This window comes from Armigeres subalbatus, chromosome 2 (genome assembly GCF_024139115.2).
Source record: "Armigeres subalbatus isolate Guangzhou_Male chromosome 2, GZ_Asu_2, whole genome shotgun sequence".
NCBI classification, from domain to species: Eukaryota; Metazoa; Arthropoda; class Insecta; order Diptera; family Culicidae; genus Armigeres; species Armigeres subalbatus.
The window spans coordinates 28,559,407-28,578,306 of NC_085140.1; the positions used below are offsets into that span (position 1 = coordinate 28,559,407).

General features: G+C 37.1%; 1 protein-coding gene across 5 annotated transcripts in view; it reads left to right on the top strand.

The window, feature by feature from the left end:
- LOC134218388 (rap guanine nucleotide exchange factor 4) overlaps positions 1-18,900 on the top strand; it is a 666,467-nt gene that overhangs the window by 489,403 nt on the left and 158,164 nt on the right. For all 5 annotated transcript variants that reach the window (XM_062697317.1, XM_062697318.1, XM_062697322.1 and 2 more), the window contains 3 exons: positions 15,931-16,017; positions 16,499-16,640; positions 16,870-17,056. In XM_062697317.1, the coding sequence (XP_062553301.1) occupies positions 15,931-16,017; positions 16,499-16,640; positions 16,870-17,056 (416 nt within the window). The remainder of the gene's footprint in view (positions 1-15,930; positions 16,018-16,498; positions 16,641-16,869; positions 17,057-18,900) is intronic.

Sequence of the window (18,900 nt, forward strand, 5' to 3'; positions counted from 1 at the left end):
TCTAATCTACCACCCACCCTCAGGGGGTACTTAGTTATGACAGCCTGCGAAATAATTTTGCCCATTTGGTGCCAATTCTGCCAACGGGTGAAAGTACAATTTATTTTAATTACACTGCCAATTGGGAGCCATAAATTTGCGACTGCATACAAATGAGTATGTTTTTGTCCACCGATTAGGTGCTACGGTTCATTTGACATCGTTTCGACAATGATTGCAACAACGTTGGTTGATTAACATTTGTGCTAAGTGCTTGCCCATTGGACCACAATCGGTGGTTTAAGTTGCAATCAGTCAACTCAGGTGACATCGATTCAATTCGCTAATAAGTGAACGATGGTATGGCTTTGTGGTATGTGAACAGATTTTAGTCTGCATCCATACTAGAGTACGCAGTTGCTATCATTAGTTAGTTACCCCATAGGTTTCCCCATCCAATAAATATTAAAGCGACAATTTAAGCTGGGATAAGGTTATTAATATGCTTCCGCTCACATCAATAAATTTACATTGGAGAATTTCTAGAATTTCTATTATAGAGAAGTCCTTGATAGATTTTTGTTTATAAACTAAATATAAAATTATAAATTATGATTCACTTTGTACGTTTCCAAGAACATGATTTTTGAGAAAACAAAAGCCAAGCCCTCGACGCTCCCTCTAACCGCGTCAATGGTAATCCATATAGCCTCGAAATCAGGCCCGCTAATTATATCAGCAGTCAAGGGTTGTCAAAAGTTACACATCCTTCAAATGAGACAGAGACGTAAACTAATTGCTGTTCAATTTTCAGCTTAACACCTCCTACTCACCATTGCCGGTTCGTCCCCATTTCTTTGATGCTATCTAAATCGAACGTGTTTAACGTCCTAAAAGAGCAAACAGCTATTAAAAGTCTACACCTGATTGCGACGTGCTTATCCGAAAACACACCACATTAAACAACCATCAGCGCGCTCCTGCTCGAACTGCTCAACCCACCCATGGCGTGCCTCCTTTGTTGCTTTGTTGATGGTAATCAAATTTCGTGAACTCAGTTAGAGTGCTTCCATCCTTTCCCGCGTTGTGTTTTCGCTGATGGAGGAGGGTGTTGGACTATCTTTTTCCTTAGGGCTTCAAACCATTACCTAATGATTAGATTCCTTCCTTGCGACACGGTAACGCGCGGAATAAGAGACTAGTCGTTCGACTAAAACACTTCTGATCGTCGACAGGATAAGGGAGAATCGCTTAGAACGATTCAGCAAAACAGTCATTTAACGGCACCGGTTTTGAATCGATTGAACTCATTCCTAGCGTTATGTGTCTATCTTGAATCGTGTTTCTTGGATTGTAGAAAGATTCCCAAGCTACTGAAAGACCCAAGGTAGGGTAAACGTACTCTTAGTAGAGATAGCATATTGAAAGTAGTGAGAATTGTTGATATTTTTTGCAACTTGATTACTTGCAACATTTACTTACTTTAGAGGGAGGGATCCCTAGCGTCGGACTTCTCTCAATATTTACTGGACACTTCTTGAAATGACATTTGTTGAAGTCCCTACCTTTTCCCTTGTTGAAGCTTTGGCACTCCAATGGGGTTTTGGTCACCGTGAATTTTTATGTTTTTGGTTTGTAGATTGTTTTCAGTGAAAAAGACACAAACAATTTCCGTCTTTTATATATGTTTCGGAATACTCCTTTCAACTATCATCAGATGGTTCAGGGTCATTTGTTCGAATGCCGTTTGACCATATAAGGTACACTGGGGGAAGTAGAATAGGAAAAATCGATAGTGCATGATTGAATTAGTGTAAAACCAGTCTAAGTGATCTAAATGCATTTAATCAAAATGGGCTATCAAAAACAGTCAACTTTGCACCAAATGTGCGGTAATTCGTACCATTTTGGTTGCTTGAAATTTATTTAAAAATATTTATAAATTAGGAGTTGTTTTTCCACTTAACCCAGTGGGATGGGGTAAGTGTCAAACCCATGTTACCTTGACCTTCAATTGTGATGAGTAGTTACATATAAGTAAAATCAAAACGGTAATTGCTCTGAGTATCTTTTGTCGATAATTTCATTGACTTAACGGAATATGTTCCCAAGGAATTTATCCGTAACAGCTAGTGGAGGGCTGATTGTGCCTTCTCGAACATTAAGTGTACGTAAAATCTATAGGTTCGCCCCAAAGATGAATTTTTAAAGGAAAAATGGGACGAAACTAATCAACTTAGTTTAACGAATTGAGATGATTTCTGTATGTACGTATTTGTATGTTTGTGTGTGCGCAAAGCACCTACCAAATTATCAACTATTCTTAAGCACTTGTCCTTAACCAATTTGTTCGCAAAAAAATTGCATTCAACGGTAAAACTTGTTATGAATAAAAATTAGTGTGAATTATAGAATATATTTACCTATCAGTGTCATTTTTAACTTTCTTATACATTTTTTTCATATTTAAAACATGTGAAAGGCTTCAATACCGATAGGTGGATTAATCAGGCATTTTCTCATTTATATCAGTCCAATCACCATTGGAATCACATTGATAACAAAGAAGGAACATAGTAAGATTCACAGCTATCGAAATAAACCATGGAGGGAAGAAAAAAATGCTTAATTAGAACATTATCCACTTCCCCCGTAGTGTTTTATACCTGGGGTAAGTGTAAAATCGTTGAATAATTTGCTTTCTTGGTACAAACCACTACCAATTGGATGGGATTGGTTCAATTGCATTATAATGTTCACCTGTGATATAAATTCACTTGAAAAAAGAACAATTGGGGCAAATAAGAATTGATTTTTTGAATGCAAAAATCAACTTTCCGCAAAACCTAAAATTACAGTTCAAGCGTTAACAGTGTTAGTGTATGTATTATACAAATTTCAACATAGTATTAGTTTGAGCATCAAAGTATATTAAAAACTTTTTTTTGTTAAATATCTTGGCTGTGCATATGCACAGCATATGTTTCGAAATGGACAAATTGATATGAAATTTGCGAAAAAGAATCCACGTATCTTGGAGGGACTCGAACCCTCAACCTCCTACTCTTTAGATAGGCGTTGATAACCCCTACACAACAAGACCACTTAAAGGTCACGTTTGCGGAAAAGCCATCAGAATCCGAGTACCAACCTCCACCGCGGTTAGCTCTCTTTTTTGCAAATTGAATATCTTTCGGATGCTTGATTTGCCCAATCTTCACATGTGCTTTACTGTTGTATATCCACAGCCAAGCGAGTGCACATTGTTTATTAAACGAGAGGATCGCACTCCATGCCCCCCAGCAACGGACTGGGCGGGACGGTATAGAATGCGAATTCAAACGCACTCTGCTGTGCCAAAGGCTTGCTTGGCTAAAGCATTTGATGAGTTTGATTGCCTTTACGTAAGCGGTCGCGTGTACTCAGACGACTAATGACGGTGAAAGACCGACACTTGATTACAATTAATTGCAAAGCATCCGAAAGATATTCAATTTGCAAAAAAGAGAGCTAACCGCGGTGGAGATTGGGCAAATCAAACATCCGAAAGATAGGTATTCAATTTGCAAAAAAGAGAGCTAACCGCGGTGGAGGTTGGTACTCGGATTCTGATGGCTTTTCCGCAAACGTGACCTTTAAGTGGTCCTGTTGTGTAGGGGTTATCACGCCTATCTAGAGAGTAGGAGGTTGAGGGTTCGAGTCCTTCCAAGACACGTGGATTCTTTTTCGCAAATTTCATATCAATTTGTCCATTTCGAAACATATGCTAAGCATATGCACAGCCAAGATATTTAACAAAAAAATGGTTTTTGTACGGCCGAGTTGCCGAATAATATGCAATTAATTATATTAAAAACTGTAAAGTATGTACAATTCCAATTCTTCGAGTCGATTTTTACACTTACCCTCTTTTTCCCCTTCCCCCAGTGTACCTTAATATAATTATAATCCACAACGCTTAGAAAGGAGGAGGCACTATATTATTGGCCCACAAAAATTTTTGGATCATATGACCAAAATTATAGACATATTACCTAAATTATAGATCAGCATCAAGTTAAAAATTTCGCCAAGTTGGGTTTTAATGAATCAAAATATAGTTTTTATGGATCATCTGTCATACGTTTATGAGAAAATAGAAGAAATTAAATTTTCTTTCCTGACTATGTCTAACGGAACATATCGTCCTATTCAAGGTGTAAAATAATCGAAAATGTTTGGTGAAGGCCACTTTTCTTCAGTTGTAAGCACACTTCCCGACACATTCATAGTCGGCTCTGGACTGTCAATATTCGGTTGAATATTAGTCATTGAATATTTATGCACATTCTACAAATTGATAAATTAAGGTACACTGGGGGAAGTGGAAAAGGAAAAATCGATAGTGCATGTTTGAATTAGTGTAAAAGCAGTTTAAATGATCTAAATGCGTTCAATCAAAATGGGCTTTCAGAAACAGTCAATTTTGCATCAACTGTGTGGAAATTCATACCATTTTGGTAGCTTGAAATTTATGGAAATAGATTTTAAAATTAGGAATTGTTTTTCCACTTTCCCTAGTGGGATGGGGTAAGTGGAAAACCCATGTTACCTTGACCTTCACTAGTGATGAGTAGTTACATATAACTAAAATCAATACGATAATTGCTCTGAGTATCTTTTCTGGAATAATTTCATTACTTTAACGGAATAGATCCTCAAGGAATTCTCGTAATAGCTAGGGGAGGGCTGGTTTTGCCTTTTCGAACACTAAGTGTACGTAAAATCTATATGTTCGCCCCAAAGATGAACTTTTTAAAGGAAAAATGGGACTTAAAGGGTTATAGACTAATCAACTTGGTTTAACGAATTGAGATGATGTCTGTATGTGCGTATTTGTTTGTATATGTGTGCGCAAAGCACGTAGAAAATTATCAGTTATTCTTAAGCACTTGTCCTTAACCAATTTGTTCGCAAAAAAATGCATTCAACGGCGAAACTTGTTATGAATAAAAATTAATGTGAATTATAGAATATATTTACCTATCAGTGCTATTTTTAACTTTCTTATACATTTTTTTCATATGTAAAACATTTGAAAGGCATCAATACCGATAGGTGGATTTATCAGGCTTTTTCTCATTTATATTAGTCCAATTACCACTGAAATCACAATGATAACAAAGAAGAAACATATTATGATTCACAGCTATCGAAATAAACCCTGGAGGGAAGAAAAAAATTCCGTAATTAGAACATTATCCACTTCCCCCGCAGTATTTGATACCTGGGGTAAGTGTAAAATCTTTTAATTATTTGCTTTCTTGGTACAAACCACTACCAATTGAATGGGATTAGTTTAATTGTATTATAAGGGTCACCTGTGATATAAATTCACTGGAAAAGGGGACAATTGGTGCAAATAAGAATTGATTTTATGAATGCAAAAATCAACTTTTCGCGAAACCTAAAATTACAGTTCAAGCGTTAACCGTGTTAGTGTATGTATTATACAAATTTCAACATAGTATTAGTGTGAGCATCAAACTTTATTCTTGCATAATGTTATGATGTGGTAAAAACTGTAAAGTATGTACAATTCCAATTTTTTTAGTCGATTTTTACACTTACCCCCATTTTCCACTTCCCCCTGTGTACCTTATCTGAAATCTGAATACGTTTTAAATGGGGTAAAGCAATCTATCACAAAGAACTGAACCCGATTTCCATCTGCGAGGCACTTTCTACGGTAAACATCAATATAAACTATGCAAATTATGTTTTTTTTCTGCACATAGTAAGCACACTCAGTGAAAGACTTCATGAATGAGTTGGTGGAGTTGTCGTCTGGCTATGTCATTCTATGTTTTTAATAATCGTCTGTCGTGCAATGTTTGTCAAAATTCGGATCGAAGTTGCTTCATGAAGCTTAATATTTTAAGCTCTTAGACCGCATCGTGCTTTCGTGCTGCGCGGTTCTTTTCTCTCTTTGCTGAAAGAAGTTTGCAATACTACCCGAAGCTATTTTAATTTCAACAGTTCTTCTCAGCGCTATTTGTACCTACTGCACTCGTTACGATCTTTGCTTGGACCCATGCCTTCGTTTTACGTTGGACCCGGTAATCCTGCAGATACACCGTTCTGGGAAAAAAAAACTCATAGAAGGTCACGTCTCCACGCTCAGCAATGAGCATTAATAAACACAAGAGGAAGGGGGAGTCTCTGAATTCTCCACTTCCTTCAAAGAAACAAGGTTTCAAGACCGTCCTGCCTAAGCGCGGAAAAAATAGAAGGAAGCTGGAGAATTCAGATATTCCTTCTAACTCTAATATCGGAAATAATTCTTCTCCAATCGAACTGAGCAATCAGTTCGATCTGATTAATGATGAAATTGAGCAAATCGAATATACCTCTAGCCCAGGTGATTCGATTCATGCGAAAAAGCAAAGGATTCCGCCAATTGTGGTATCTGTTGCCGAGTTTTCTGGCTTCCGGAATGAGATTTTGAGTAACCTTCAGGGGATCAAGGTTTCATTTCAGATTGCTAGGAAGGGCGACTACCGCGTTTTGCAGGGATCCTTTGACGATCGCAAACGGATGTTAAATGATTTGTGGTGGAGCCTCTCATGCCAAGGACGCCTGTCCTGTGAGAGAAAATTCCAATAAATTTAAATGTGCCAATTGTGGGGGCAATCATAAATCCAATTTCTGAGAATGCTCTTCACGCAAAAAGTTTTGAATTCCCGTGCAAAATTTATGACGGGAAATTCCAATCGGATCCCAGATTCGACGGGTAGAAATTTTACAAACACTCAAAATTCGAAACCAGTTACCGGTCGAGCGATTCATACCCAGCACAATCCACGAACAAATTTTGCTGCTCCTCAACAGGTAGCAAGCACTTAAATTCCAATTTTTCGAATGCACGAAATTCAAAAATGATGTTCGAAAATGTGGTTTATACCCATGTCCCAACGGAAAATAACGGTCATGCTGACGATTCAGGTAGCATGTCTGCTTCCGATTTTGATTTTTTAACTGAACAATTGCATCTCATGATTGATGCAAGGTTCGAAGCAAATACCATACCTGAAGCTGTTCAGGTTGGTATAAAGTACACACAAAAAAAAGTTATCGGACTCCGTTTTAATGGATCCAAATAATTGTGTGAAAGTTCTTAATTGGAATGCCCGCTCTCTTCTTCTTCTTCTTATTGGCACTACATCCCCACACTGGGATAGAGCCGCCTCGCAGCTTAGTGTTCATTAAACACTTCCACAGTTATTAACTGCGAGGTTTCTAAGCCAGGTTATCATTTTTGCATTCGTATATCATGAGGCTAGCACGATGATACTTTTATGCCCAGGGAAGTCATGACAATTTCCAATCCGAAAACTGCCTTAACCGGCACCGGGAATCGAACCCAGCCATCCTCAGCATGGTCTTGCTTTGTAGCCGCGCGTCCTACCGCACGGCTAAGGAGGACCCCGCTAAGGATGCCCGCTCTCTTAAGGGTAAGGAAGATGAATTATTCAACGTCTTGACAGCGCCTGTGATGGGGTCGCCATTGTCATTAATAGACGTATCAAACATAAATTATTTTCTTCGTTCGAAACCAAAGTTTTTGAAACCTTGGGAGTTTCTGTTGAAACAAATTTTGGACAATTTTCCTTCATTGCAACCTACTTGCCTTTTCAATGCAATGGGCAGCAAAAGAATTTGTTGAAAGCTGATCTTCAAATTCTGACTCGCAACAAATCAAAATTCTTCGTAATTGGTGACTTCAATGCCAAACACCGTTCATAGAATAATGCTCAAAGCAATTCCAATGGTAAAGTTTTATTTGAAGATTGTTCTGCGGAATATTATACTATTCAATATCCCAGCGGACCAACTTGTTTTTCATCCAGTCGAAATCCTTCTACAATTGATTTAGTTTTAACGGATTCAAGTCAGCTGTGTGGCCAATTGATAACTCATGCTAACTTTGACTATGATCACCTTCCTGTGACGTTTGAAATCTCACCAGAAGCCATTTATAATCCAATCAGCTCTACTTTTAATTATCATAGGGCTAATTGGGATTTATATAAAACGTATATCGATAGGAATTTTGATGTTGATATTCCTCTCGATACCAAAAGTGATATTGATAATGCTCTCGTATCTTTGACAAATTTAATTGTCGAAGCCAGAGGCATTGCAATTCCTAAATGTGAAATTAAACTCCATTATTATTGACGATGATCTTCAGCTACTGATCCGTCTTAAAAATGTGAGGCGAAGGCAATACCAAAGAACTCTCGATCCCGCGTTGAAAATTATTTGGCGCGATTTGCAAAATGAAATTAAAAAACATTTCGCTATTCTGAGAAATACCAACTTTGAGAATAATGTCTCGAAGTTGGATCCCAGTTCGAAACCCTTTTGGAAATTAACGAAAATTCTTTTAAAAAAAACCTCAAAAGCCAATTCCAGCGCTTAAAGAGGGAAATAAAATTTTATTAACAAATGGCGAAAAAACTCAAAAACTTGCTCAGCAGTTCGAGAGTGCCCATAATTTTAGTCTAGGTCTCACTAGTCCAATTGAGGATCAGGTTACACGAAGCTTCGAAGACATTCTCAACCAAGATAATATTTTTGACGCTTCGTTGGGAACTAATTTGGATGAAGTGAGATCTATTTCTAGAAAATTTAAAAACATGAAAGCCCCGGGTGATGATGGTATTTTCTACATACTTATCAAAAAACTTCCTGAGAGCTCTTTTTCCTTTTTGGTTAATTTATTTAACAAATGTTTTCAATTGCCATACTTCCCAGATAAATGGAAAAATGCCAAAGTTGTTCCAATTTTGAAGCCGGACAAAAATCAAAAAAATTTGATCTCATTTTGCTGTTGATTTCTAAATTGTATGATCTAACATCAAACGGTGTACTTACCAACCAAACCAATATCAAAATTAGTTTTCGATTTGCTCTCATCGACAGCAGGAATAGTTTTCGCTTTGATGTCACAGTAAGATTTTTCTGCTGTAGATTTTGATCTTTTACCCGTTAAAACGACCAAAAGGATATCAACCTGAGTTATCAAAATTAGGCGATTTCACAACAACAAAATTAGTTATCGATTTGCTCTCAAGCGTTGATCGGGTTGATTCCCTTTCTATGATATCTACGGAACCAAAACCGTCGGTCGGTCGGTCGGTCGGGAACGTAATAAAAAAATCGTTCTTAAATCCACTGACTGAGAAAGCTGAGTCCGAGTATTTGACTTGCCGGTGGAGTTGCCCGATAACGAGCTGAAACAGTGTCTTCTGGAGTATGGGAAAGTGGATCGTGTGATTTGGGAAAAATTCCCGCCAAACTTAGGTCTGGATCACATGTACACCGGCGTGAGAGGCGTGTACATCGATGTGGAAAAGGAGATTCCAGCATCGCTATCGGTATCAAATTGGAAGGGAAAGGTGTTTTACAAATATTTGCGAAACAAATGCTTTTTGCGTCGAGCGGAAGGTCATCGGAAGGATGCGTGTCCACAAAGGAAAGCTGGAAAGAAGGATTCGAACATGCAAGAAGAACAACGGAACACATACTCCGGTGTCGTAATTGGATTCGGAGCAGCAACGAAAGCAACGAAGAATGACGTAGTTGAAGTCGCCGAAGAAGATATGTTTGTACTGGACACCGATTCAACTGAACGATCGGGGACGTTTGAAATTCCCAATTCGATGATGGAACGTGAGAAACTGGCCGAAACAATTGAATTTAAAAACAATACAGATCGAATCTGGTTTGTGAAGAAGGGGGTGACAGACTATACGAATTGCTATAGAAAAATGAGAGAGGAAGAGGGGAAGAAGCAGCAAGCGCAGTCGACGGGTCAGCGACGGGACCGTTTAGTTACGGTAGGATCGATAGATCGATCTCCACCGAAGAAGACCTCCCACAGAAATGCGCCTGATACTTCTTCCGAACAATTTATTTAAATTGTTTGTAATGTTTTCGGCTCCGTAGAGTTTTCTATTAAACAATTGAGCCTAATAAATAAACGAAATGGTAAGAAAAAAATCCAAAATTTGAATAAGTTTAATTTTAGTTTTTACTTTTCACTTCTCACTTTTCCCTTTCTACATTTCTCTTTTCATTTCTCACTGCTCATTTAACATATTTTACTTCTCATTTCTCACTCCTCAATTCACTTCAGGGGCCATCCAGAAACCACGTGGTCATATTTTTGAAGATTTTCAACTCCCCTCCCCCCATGTGGCTTATCGTGGTCATTTGGCAGACCCCCCCCCTCCCCCCCCTATGACCACGTGGTTTTTTTTTCAAGTACAAAAATTAAAAAAAAAAACCTTATGTAACTAAAACATATGGTTAATCCGATCAATTTTGAAGATGGACAATTTCAATTGATTCAAAACCAAACTAAACCCATCATGGAAATTATAAATTTTCATGAAGTCGGAAATTTTGATGATTTTATTATGTTGTAATGTGTATCAGGTATTAGGATATCTAGAACTCGCACACCTTCAATGCATCAGGAGGATACAAAAAAATGTGGACTCGCGAATATCTTATAAAAATTTCGAGAAAAATGTATAATGGTTTAGAAATTTTCTAAAATATCCCTACATTTTTAATTTTTTTTAAATTTTTTCATTAGTGTTTTTTTTAAATAACTATAAAGTTCATCATTGAATATCCCTATAGATTCCTTAGAGTATTTGGGACCTTCCATAGCTCTGGAGATACTGGAAATTCTTAAGATATTATCCTCAGCGAAGCATCTGAACTGAACTCCTACAACGAAAAGTTTATCAGAGAATCACAAAGTTAATATGTAATCTTAGAGATGCAAATAAAACCTCCTACTGTTGTTTCTTTTTAGTAGTATTCCTGTAGAAATTTCAGTATTGTTTTTAGAATCATCAATATTAGAAATAAATAATTATAAAATATTTTTATTTAATTGTTAATTGCTAATATTGATTTATTCATGAAAATTTTGTATTTCTTCGTTGAACATTTTGATTTCTTTCTGGAAAATTCTTATTTCATTATTTCAATTTTTGCTTTTACAAATGCTAATTTATTATTGTTGTGTGTATTATTGTTCTTTATTGGCAATTTCCTATTTTATTATGGAAAATTTCTATTTTTTTTCTCTACTAAAGAGATTTTCAATCCAGAGCTGGCTCTCTCAAAATTTCTAATTCTTCATTGAAATTTTATTTTTATATCGACTCGTGGAAGCCAATGATGCCATACTAAAAATATTTTCTCGGTCACTCTGATGGTTCTTTCGAATAATTTCCCAAGGAACTTCTATTCCACATCTCGAATATGCTTCAGTCAATGGTTCTTTCATAAGCGACTCATAGAGGAATGAATGTATTATAGACCAATTATTATTTTGGAGTTCGGATCATTCGATTCATCTAATTAACCAACTTATGAATGATAATTTCGGGTACCTTGTCTCTTGGATCTCATGTTAATGGAAATTAGGATCATATGCTTATTTCATCGGATTGGGTATATACCGATGATGAGAACATTGCAAATGTCTTGATTGATCTGGTAGATTCGTGGGCTGAACTTGAGAGCATTTTGAAGTACCTTGAGCATCTCGTATTCTTGAATATTAATCACTGACTTAACGTTCAGGATGGTCCATCTTATATGACCACCCATCTGTTCAGAATGATTCAAACATTTAAACTTTATTTACATGCTCTTAGAATCGAAATCTTCCCAAGGTTTCGAATATCTGATATCATGGTCAGTCAAATTTGAGCTCCCTTATTTTTTCTGTAAATCCAATATCTAGATGAACAATTTTACTGAAGAAAATGGTGGCCTAGCTCTCTTTTGTGATTTTATAGACAATCTAAAATGCTGGGCATATATGACCTATCATTCCTGAAAGGGTTGATATTTGTTTTGGAATTCAATTTCAATCGTAATTATAACACTATTTTTTAACCTAGATTGTTTTATGAATGGGAGTGTTTTTTTTCTGGAAAACTGCCACTTTTTTTTCATATCGCAGCATTTTCTATATATCATATGCAAGCTTCTCTATGTCATAACTTTTTTCATGCGCACTACTAGAATTTTGTTCATTTAGAACATTGAGGTGCTTGATTAATTTTTTCGATCATTAATTATTCAATATCATAAAAACTAGGCTTCTTAAGCCTGAATTGTTGCCTACATTTATTGCATGGATTAATTTTAAATTCCAAGATCTTCTTAATTTTCAAGAATAATTATTCTAGAGTTGCAAGGGAAACCCTTCGGAATATTGATAAGAAATTCTTCGGAGTCTCCCCGGGAAATCTTTAGAATTTCGACGACATTCTTTCCGAAATTCTGTGGAAGAGTTCCGAAAAATGTTCGGTAGAAGTTTTGAAGAACTAGAAGAATCCGTAGAATGAAAATTCCAATAAACATCAAATTCCGAAGAATTTCCAATTTAAATAAGAGAAAAAATCCAGCTTACTTTTTTAGAGAATCACTTAAAGATTTTTTTCAAAATCCTGGGCAACTTTAATGAATCTTCAAAGGAAATTCTTCTAAATTTCCAATGGATTTTTTTTTCGTTTTCCAAAAGAAATTCTTAGAAATTTTCAGCAATTTTTTTTTTAATTTCCAAAAGAAATTATTCGGAATATGCTAAAATATTTCAGATGGAAATTCCTAAGATTTTCTTGTAGAAAATCGAAAAAAGTTCATCTGAAACACAGATAATAAATTTACCGAGGAGAATCTGATGTTTTTACAAGTGGAAGTAACGAAAAAATGTACTTTTGAAGCATTTCCAGTAGGAATTCCTTAAAAAATTAAATCAAAATTTTAAAGATTTTCTGATGTGAAAATTCCTTAAATTTTCTAAATCATTTCCTGTGCATCTTTGCATGGTAAAGATTTAAAGCAATGTTTAGCTAGACCTACAAAGAAATCAAAATGACATCCCGAAGAAGAATGAATTCCAGATGGAATTTTGAAATGATTTCTGGTGCAAATTTAAAAAAAACATGAACCTTGAGAATTCTAAAGATTTATTCTTTGAAAATCCAAAGAATTTTTTTGAAGATAATCCATAGACTCTTCCGTGGAAATTCTAAAATAATTCCTCGAATAAAAAATTACTAGGAAAATTTAAAAAAATGTGATAGAATTCACAAAGAGCGTAAAAAAGTATTCCGAAAAAATTTCATTGCAAAATTCACGATTATATATCTTGTGTAACAAGTACGATGGATACACTATTACCTAGGGTGTCGAGAATGTTTCCCACCCGAAAACATCCTAGACAGGAACGAGAATCGAACTCGTTTTCACCGGATTGGCAATTCTCGCAAAGCTAACTGGAGACTGAACATTTTGAAGTGTACTCCTTAAATTGTTTGAAAAACTTCTTTTGTAAATGAAGAAGAATTTCTGGTGAAAATTCGGAAGAACTTGTCGAAGAAATTCATTAGAATGTTTTTCCATCGAAAATTATATGTATTTCCCACGGGACTGTTTTTAATTTTCAGACAGAATGCACATGGATTTTTTTTCGGAGTTTCAAGGAAATTTTTTTCAGAATTTACACTAGAGATGTTTTGCTTTTTTTTCATTATCAATTTGTAGCAAAATTTCCAAGCGAAATTTTTCAGAGGGGACTGCTCAAAAAAAATTCTGAATGCCAGCACTTTATCAGGATTTTATGAAGTAATGTCAAAGTTTTTACAGGAAATTTCTTTACTTGATTTTTCCTGAATATCCACAAGAAATTCTTTTGAATTTTTCTTCTTAAGATTTTTTCTTGGATTATTGTAAAAACATGAACATTTTTCAAAATTTTAGCTGCAGTCCGCTGATGCAAAAGTGTCGGCGGCGTGATGCCAAAAACCATCTGCGGCGGATTTTTTTAAATATATTTTTCCATTTTTCCTTTCTAATTTTTTTTTATGGAAATTAAGACTGAATGGCAACCTGTTTTTTCGTTTATTTGTGTATGGATATAGGATCTTAGGCTAAGATGGTCTAATAATGCAGATATGCATCGGCGTTGCGACCGACGCTGCGTTATCGATTTTTCTCGATCCACACCTACGTCTTTTTAACGCTGAGTTGAAAAGACGCTACGTAAACATCGGCCCTTAGATGCGCTTTGCGTTTAATGATTAAATCATTTTCAGAAAATTATATATAGCTTTTTTGGTGGAATGTATTCAACCGTCTAAGACGAATTAAGTACTGTCCATTTAATTCCACCAGTTAATTTTCGTTATCTTTGCAAATACGTATTTCGACCACAACTGTGTGGTCGTCTTCAGTGTCTTGTACTTGACTCGACTTAAATCATTGAATTTCAATAATTTTGTATTTTTTACACAGCTATTGTTATTCACCAAAAGTTTTTCGTGTAAAAAAAACCACGTGGTTCGAGAGCAACACTCCCCCTCCCCCCATGTGGCCTATCGTGGTCATTTTCCAAACCCCCCCTCCCCCCATATATGACCACGTGGTTTCTGGACGGCCCCTTCCTATTTCTTATGTGAAATGAAAAATTTCTCTCACTCCACGCTCCACACTTCTCATTTCTCGCTAATCACTTTTCATATCTCACTACTCACTTCTTACATCTCGCTTATCACTATCCACTTTTTATTCTGTTTTCTCACTTCTGACTTCTTTTTTCAATTTCCACTTCTCACTTCTTATTTTTCATTTTCACTTCTTAATTCACTACCAATTTCTTGTGAATTGTGATTTGTGAGAATTGTTTAATTTCTTATTTCTCACTTCTCATTTCTCACCCCACACTGGGACACAGCCGCCTCGCAGCTTAGTGTTCATTAAGGGGATACGGGAAGCACAAACAATCATCAAATCGTCATCATTTTCATCATTGAATGCTTAATTGTTTTTCTAAAACAAATATGAGTTTGAAAAAGTATCAGCGGCGCGTGCTTACTCTCCATCTACATGCTGATACATTTACAGTTACATCAAACAACTAAAAACCGAAATACGCCGCTCCAAAGTTACGAGGTGATAATGCTAGAAAGAGACAAAAGATAGGAAAAATAACACGGTGTGTAGTGCTTCCCCGAGTCACCTTAAGCACTTCCACAGTTATTAACTGCGAGGTTTCTAAGCCAGGTTACCATTTTTGCATTCGTATATCATGAGGCTAACACGATGATACTTTCATGCCCAGGGAAGTCGAGACAATTTCCAATCCGAAAATTGCCAAGACCGGCACCGGGAATCGAACCCAGCCACTGAGTTCCTGAGTTCGAAAGATCCTCTGTTAATCATCTCAAATCGAAGAAAATTTGTATTATATGGCTTGTATATGGCTTTGCAACAATTTCTTAGACTCATTTGTAGAAGCCATTGTTTATGTTTTCCAACAACAATGCTGATCAAGGATTCGATTAGATACCTGGATCCTGCAGAATTAAAAGGGTTTAAACTCTCTTCACTTCAGTAGACGGGTCACTTGCATAAATATCTCCAATTCCAAAACCTCATTTCACGCAGGCCAGGCCAAAGTTGAGTATATGCAAATTGACCCACTCCCCCGGAGGCCAGACTCGTTCAGCAACGTTTAACCCGGACGGTCGCTTCTCTCTCGCCGGACAACAGCATCAGGATACGATGAGAACCACAATCCATGCCCTGCAGACGCGACCAGAGCGACGACACATCGTTCGACCTATAACAGTCGGATAAAACGGACCAGAAGGGATGAAAAGTAAACATTATTATTATAAAGCTCGGCTTGGGAAATGGGAAGTCGTCTTCCCGCTCTCATCTTTTATCTCTTCATTCGGTCAAAAGTCATGAGCGGGGTGATTCGTGGAATGTCTACGGGTTTTCGTTGTCTGTGCTGTCGTCGCATCGTGCATAAATGGGGCTCAAATATGCTAATGTTTTTATTTGTTTTTTTCTTTCTCCTTTCAGGCACCCAGTCCTGCCATGTCTCGGATGGGATGGGCGCTACGCACGCTCCTTGTATCGGACAATACCAGCTGCCTGAAGGACCGCAAGGTGGGTTGAATATACGGTTCCAACCAGGTGGTATGGAAATCCAAATTTACTGTGGGATTTTATTGTGGGAAGCTGCTTTTATGGCAGAGATTTTTCAGCAGAATGGATTATGTGAAATACGGCATCGAATTTGTGATAAGTTAGGTCAAAAGGGCAAGTTTGCTTTTGTTTGGGATGCTTCGTTAATTATTGTATTCCTTTTTCCTATGCATTCTCGCATTTGAATATAAATATAAATTAGTTAGTTATTTAAAATACAGATGGGAAAAGTTATCTTTAAAACTAACTATAGTAAAATGTTGAAGGACGTGAATTAATATTATCCAAAAAACTTGCTAACGGTTTTTCAAACTTATTGGTTTGCTGATTAACTGTGGAAAACAAATCCATACTCCCAAAAATAGTATTTCAACCTTTAGTATTATGCTTTCTAAAGATTCAATTCATAATTCTATTTCGAATCTCCCTCAAAACCCCACAGGTTGGTGGCAAGTTTATTCGCAAGTGTGCCCCCGGTACCGAGCTGGTCGACTGGCTGCTGAATCTGTCCCCCATCGTGCACACCCGAACGCAAGCGGCCGGCATGTGGCAAGCGCTGGTGGAGGAAGGCGTCCTCAGTCATGGTAATTTATATTATTGTTATAGCTTGGTTCTGCGCCATCTTCCCTTCGGGCTTCTCTCCGTTGAATATTCATAAGCGGAGCACACCTGAGTGCGTTTTTATTTGCCATGATTTATGCAATAAGATTGCGCGCGATGAAAGATGGCGATAGTCTCGTGCTAGTAGTCCGATTAAAATTCAAATAACGAATTCATAATCATCCGTTTTATCTCCCACATCCCTCGCTCCAGTGGCAAAGGAGCAACCCTTCAAGGACAAGTGCTTTCTGTATCGGTTCAAAGTGGACGAAGACGGAACGGCCGGTGGATCGCCTTCCTCCGACGATGTCAGCCAAGCGAACGACCACATACGGGAAGCCCTGCCCGGTTTGCTGCACCGAGGACCTGATGCGACACTGAGGATGATTCTGCGGAAACCGTAAGTGCAATATGGCCATCCATATATGGGTAAAATGACACCGCTTGGAAAGTTTAATTACAAAGAATATTGAAGCCATTAGAAATTCAAAGCATATAAAATCACTCCCTGGGGAAATGGGTTGGTTCTCTAGCAGCTGTTGCAGCGGAGCGTAATTTCCCAGAAATTAAATCGTCATACAACTCATTAAAACTTACGACCCACCCTCTCCCCCTTTTGATGTTATATTATCATTGGCAAAGCAATTAACGGCAAAGTTTTTGCAAAGTAACTTTAATTGATCCAGGGTGGACGGTGACCTAAAAGTAGGAATGGCATCATTTTCGTAAAGAGGTGCCTCTTTTGTATTGAATGTGACTGGTACCATGTTTCAAAGCTTCAGCTCTTTCAACTTTTGTTATCGAATTTTGGATATTTTAAGCCTCTGGCAATCGTTACGGATATCCAATTAGTGTTGTGCAATTATCATTGCTTGAACTGCGAGTGTAAATGACGGTATGATCGAAAATATATTCTCATTAAAAGCTGCTGTAACTTCAAGCACATTCTATTCTTGAATAATAAAATAAATTCATACAAGCTCAGGGTTACAAAACTATTATCAGCTACGTACGAATTGGACTGTTCGATTTTCCTTCTCATGTTCCAATATTTATTTCCACTTATTCAATCTTTTTACAAATACAAATGCTCCCAGCTTAAGAAAATCAATTCTGTTTTGATAGCATGAATTTCCACTATCTTTTTCTCATTCACCCGAAATAATTGTACCTCCGACCTTTCCACTCAACGAGGTCTTCGTTTTTGTCAGTGACAGAATTTTTATTACTTTCTTCAAGAGGGTATATCCCTCCATCGTGCCCGCCTCTCGAACATCCTTCGCAATTGTAACTAGAATGGATGGGAATGCTTTATGTTTCAATTATTCCACCCACAGGACCACCATTCCCCCTTCCGGTGTTCGCGCACTGCAGCTTTTCAACAGCGACCTGAATATAGCGCAATGAAAGGTTAGCAACGCCAGGATAACAGTCAGTCAGAGCTCAACATTGTCTGCAATTGCCCAGCATCCCACTATTTTACGCAGCGGGAGGTGGCTAGGGGGAAATGGTTCGAAATGCATCTCTTAAGTTGATGTATCCAAAATTAACTGAGGTGTTGAACTTAATATTTAAAAAACACTTTCGTAAAATTAGAAAAATATAAATCAACTGAAATATCAAATTATCCCAACTTGTAGACTTTTAACTTTCTAACCAGCATCTTTTCATGTTCGACGTACTACACTGGGTAACTAAAGTGGGATTGAAAATGATTCAAGCAGTTAAATATATTTCATAGTTTTATGTTCATTGCACATATTTGCAGCATGCAAACATGTAAAAAAATTAAACAAACTTGTAGTTAATTTGAACGAAATTTGATTTGAATATGTTACACCTTACTGTCAAATCTACACATGGTTTATATTATTATGCAAATTACAATACGTGCTTGCCATGCAATAATCCCACGAATGATTTTATTCGTCTCAAGGAAGCATTTTAGACCCTTATTCGAAACGATTTTTCCACCACCAGTTCGGTTGTTTGGATGGCTGACGTTGTGACAATAAGGAGCCTGAGATTAATGACAGTGCGGTCCCGTTCGCTGCCACAATAAGTAGCAAGTTCGTTGCGGTAATTTGTTGCCACTATTAAATTGCAGCCGTCGTGCGAAAACGATTGGGTGTTAACATGCTCCCAGTTTTGTTAATGATTTTGGGCTTCGTTCGGGGGATTTACTATTAAGAGAACACTCGTGAATTAATAATTAAGTGGAAATAATCTTTGGCAGTTGACTCT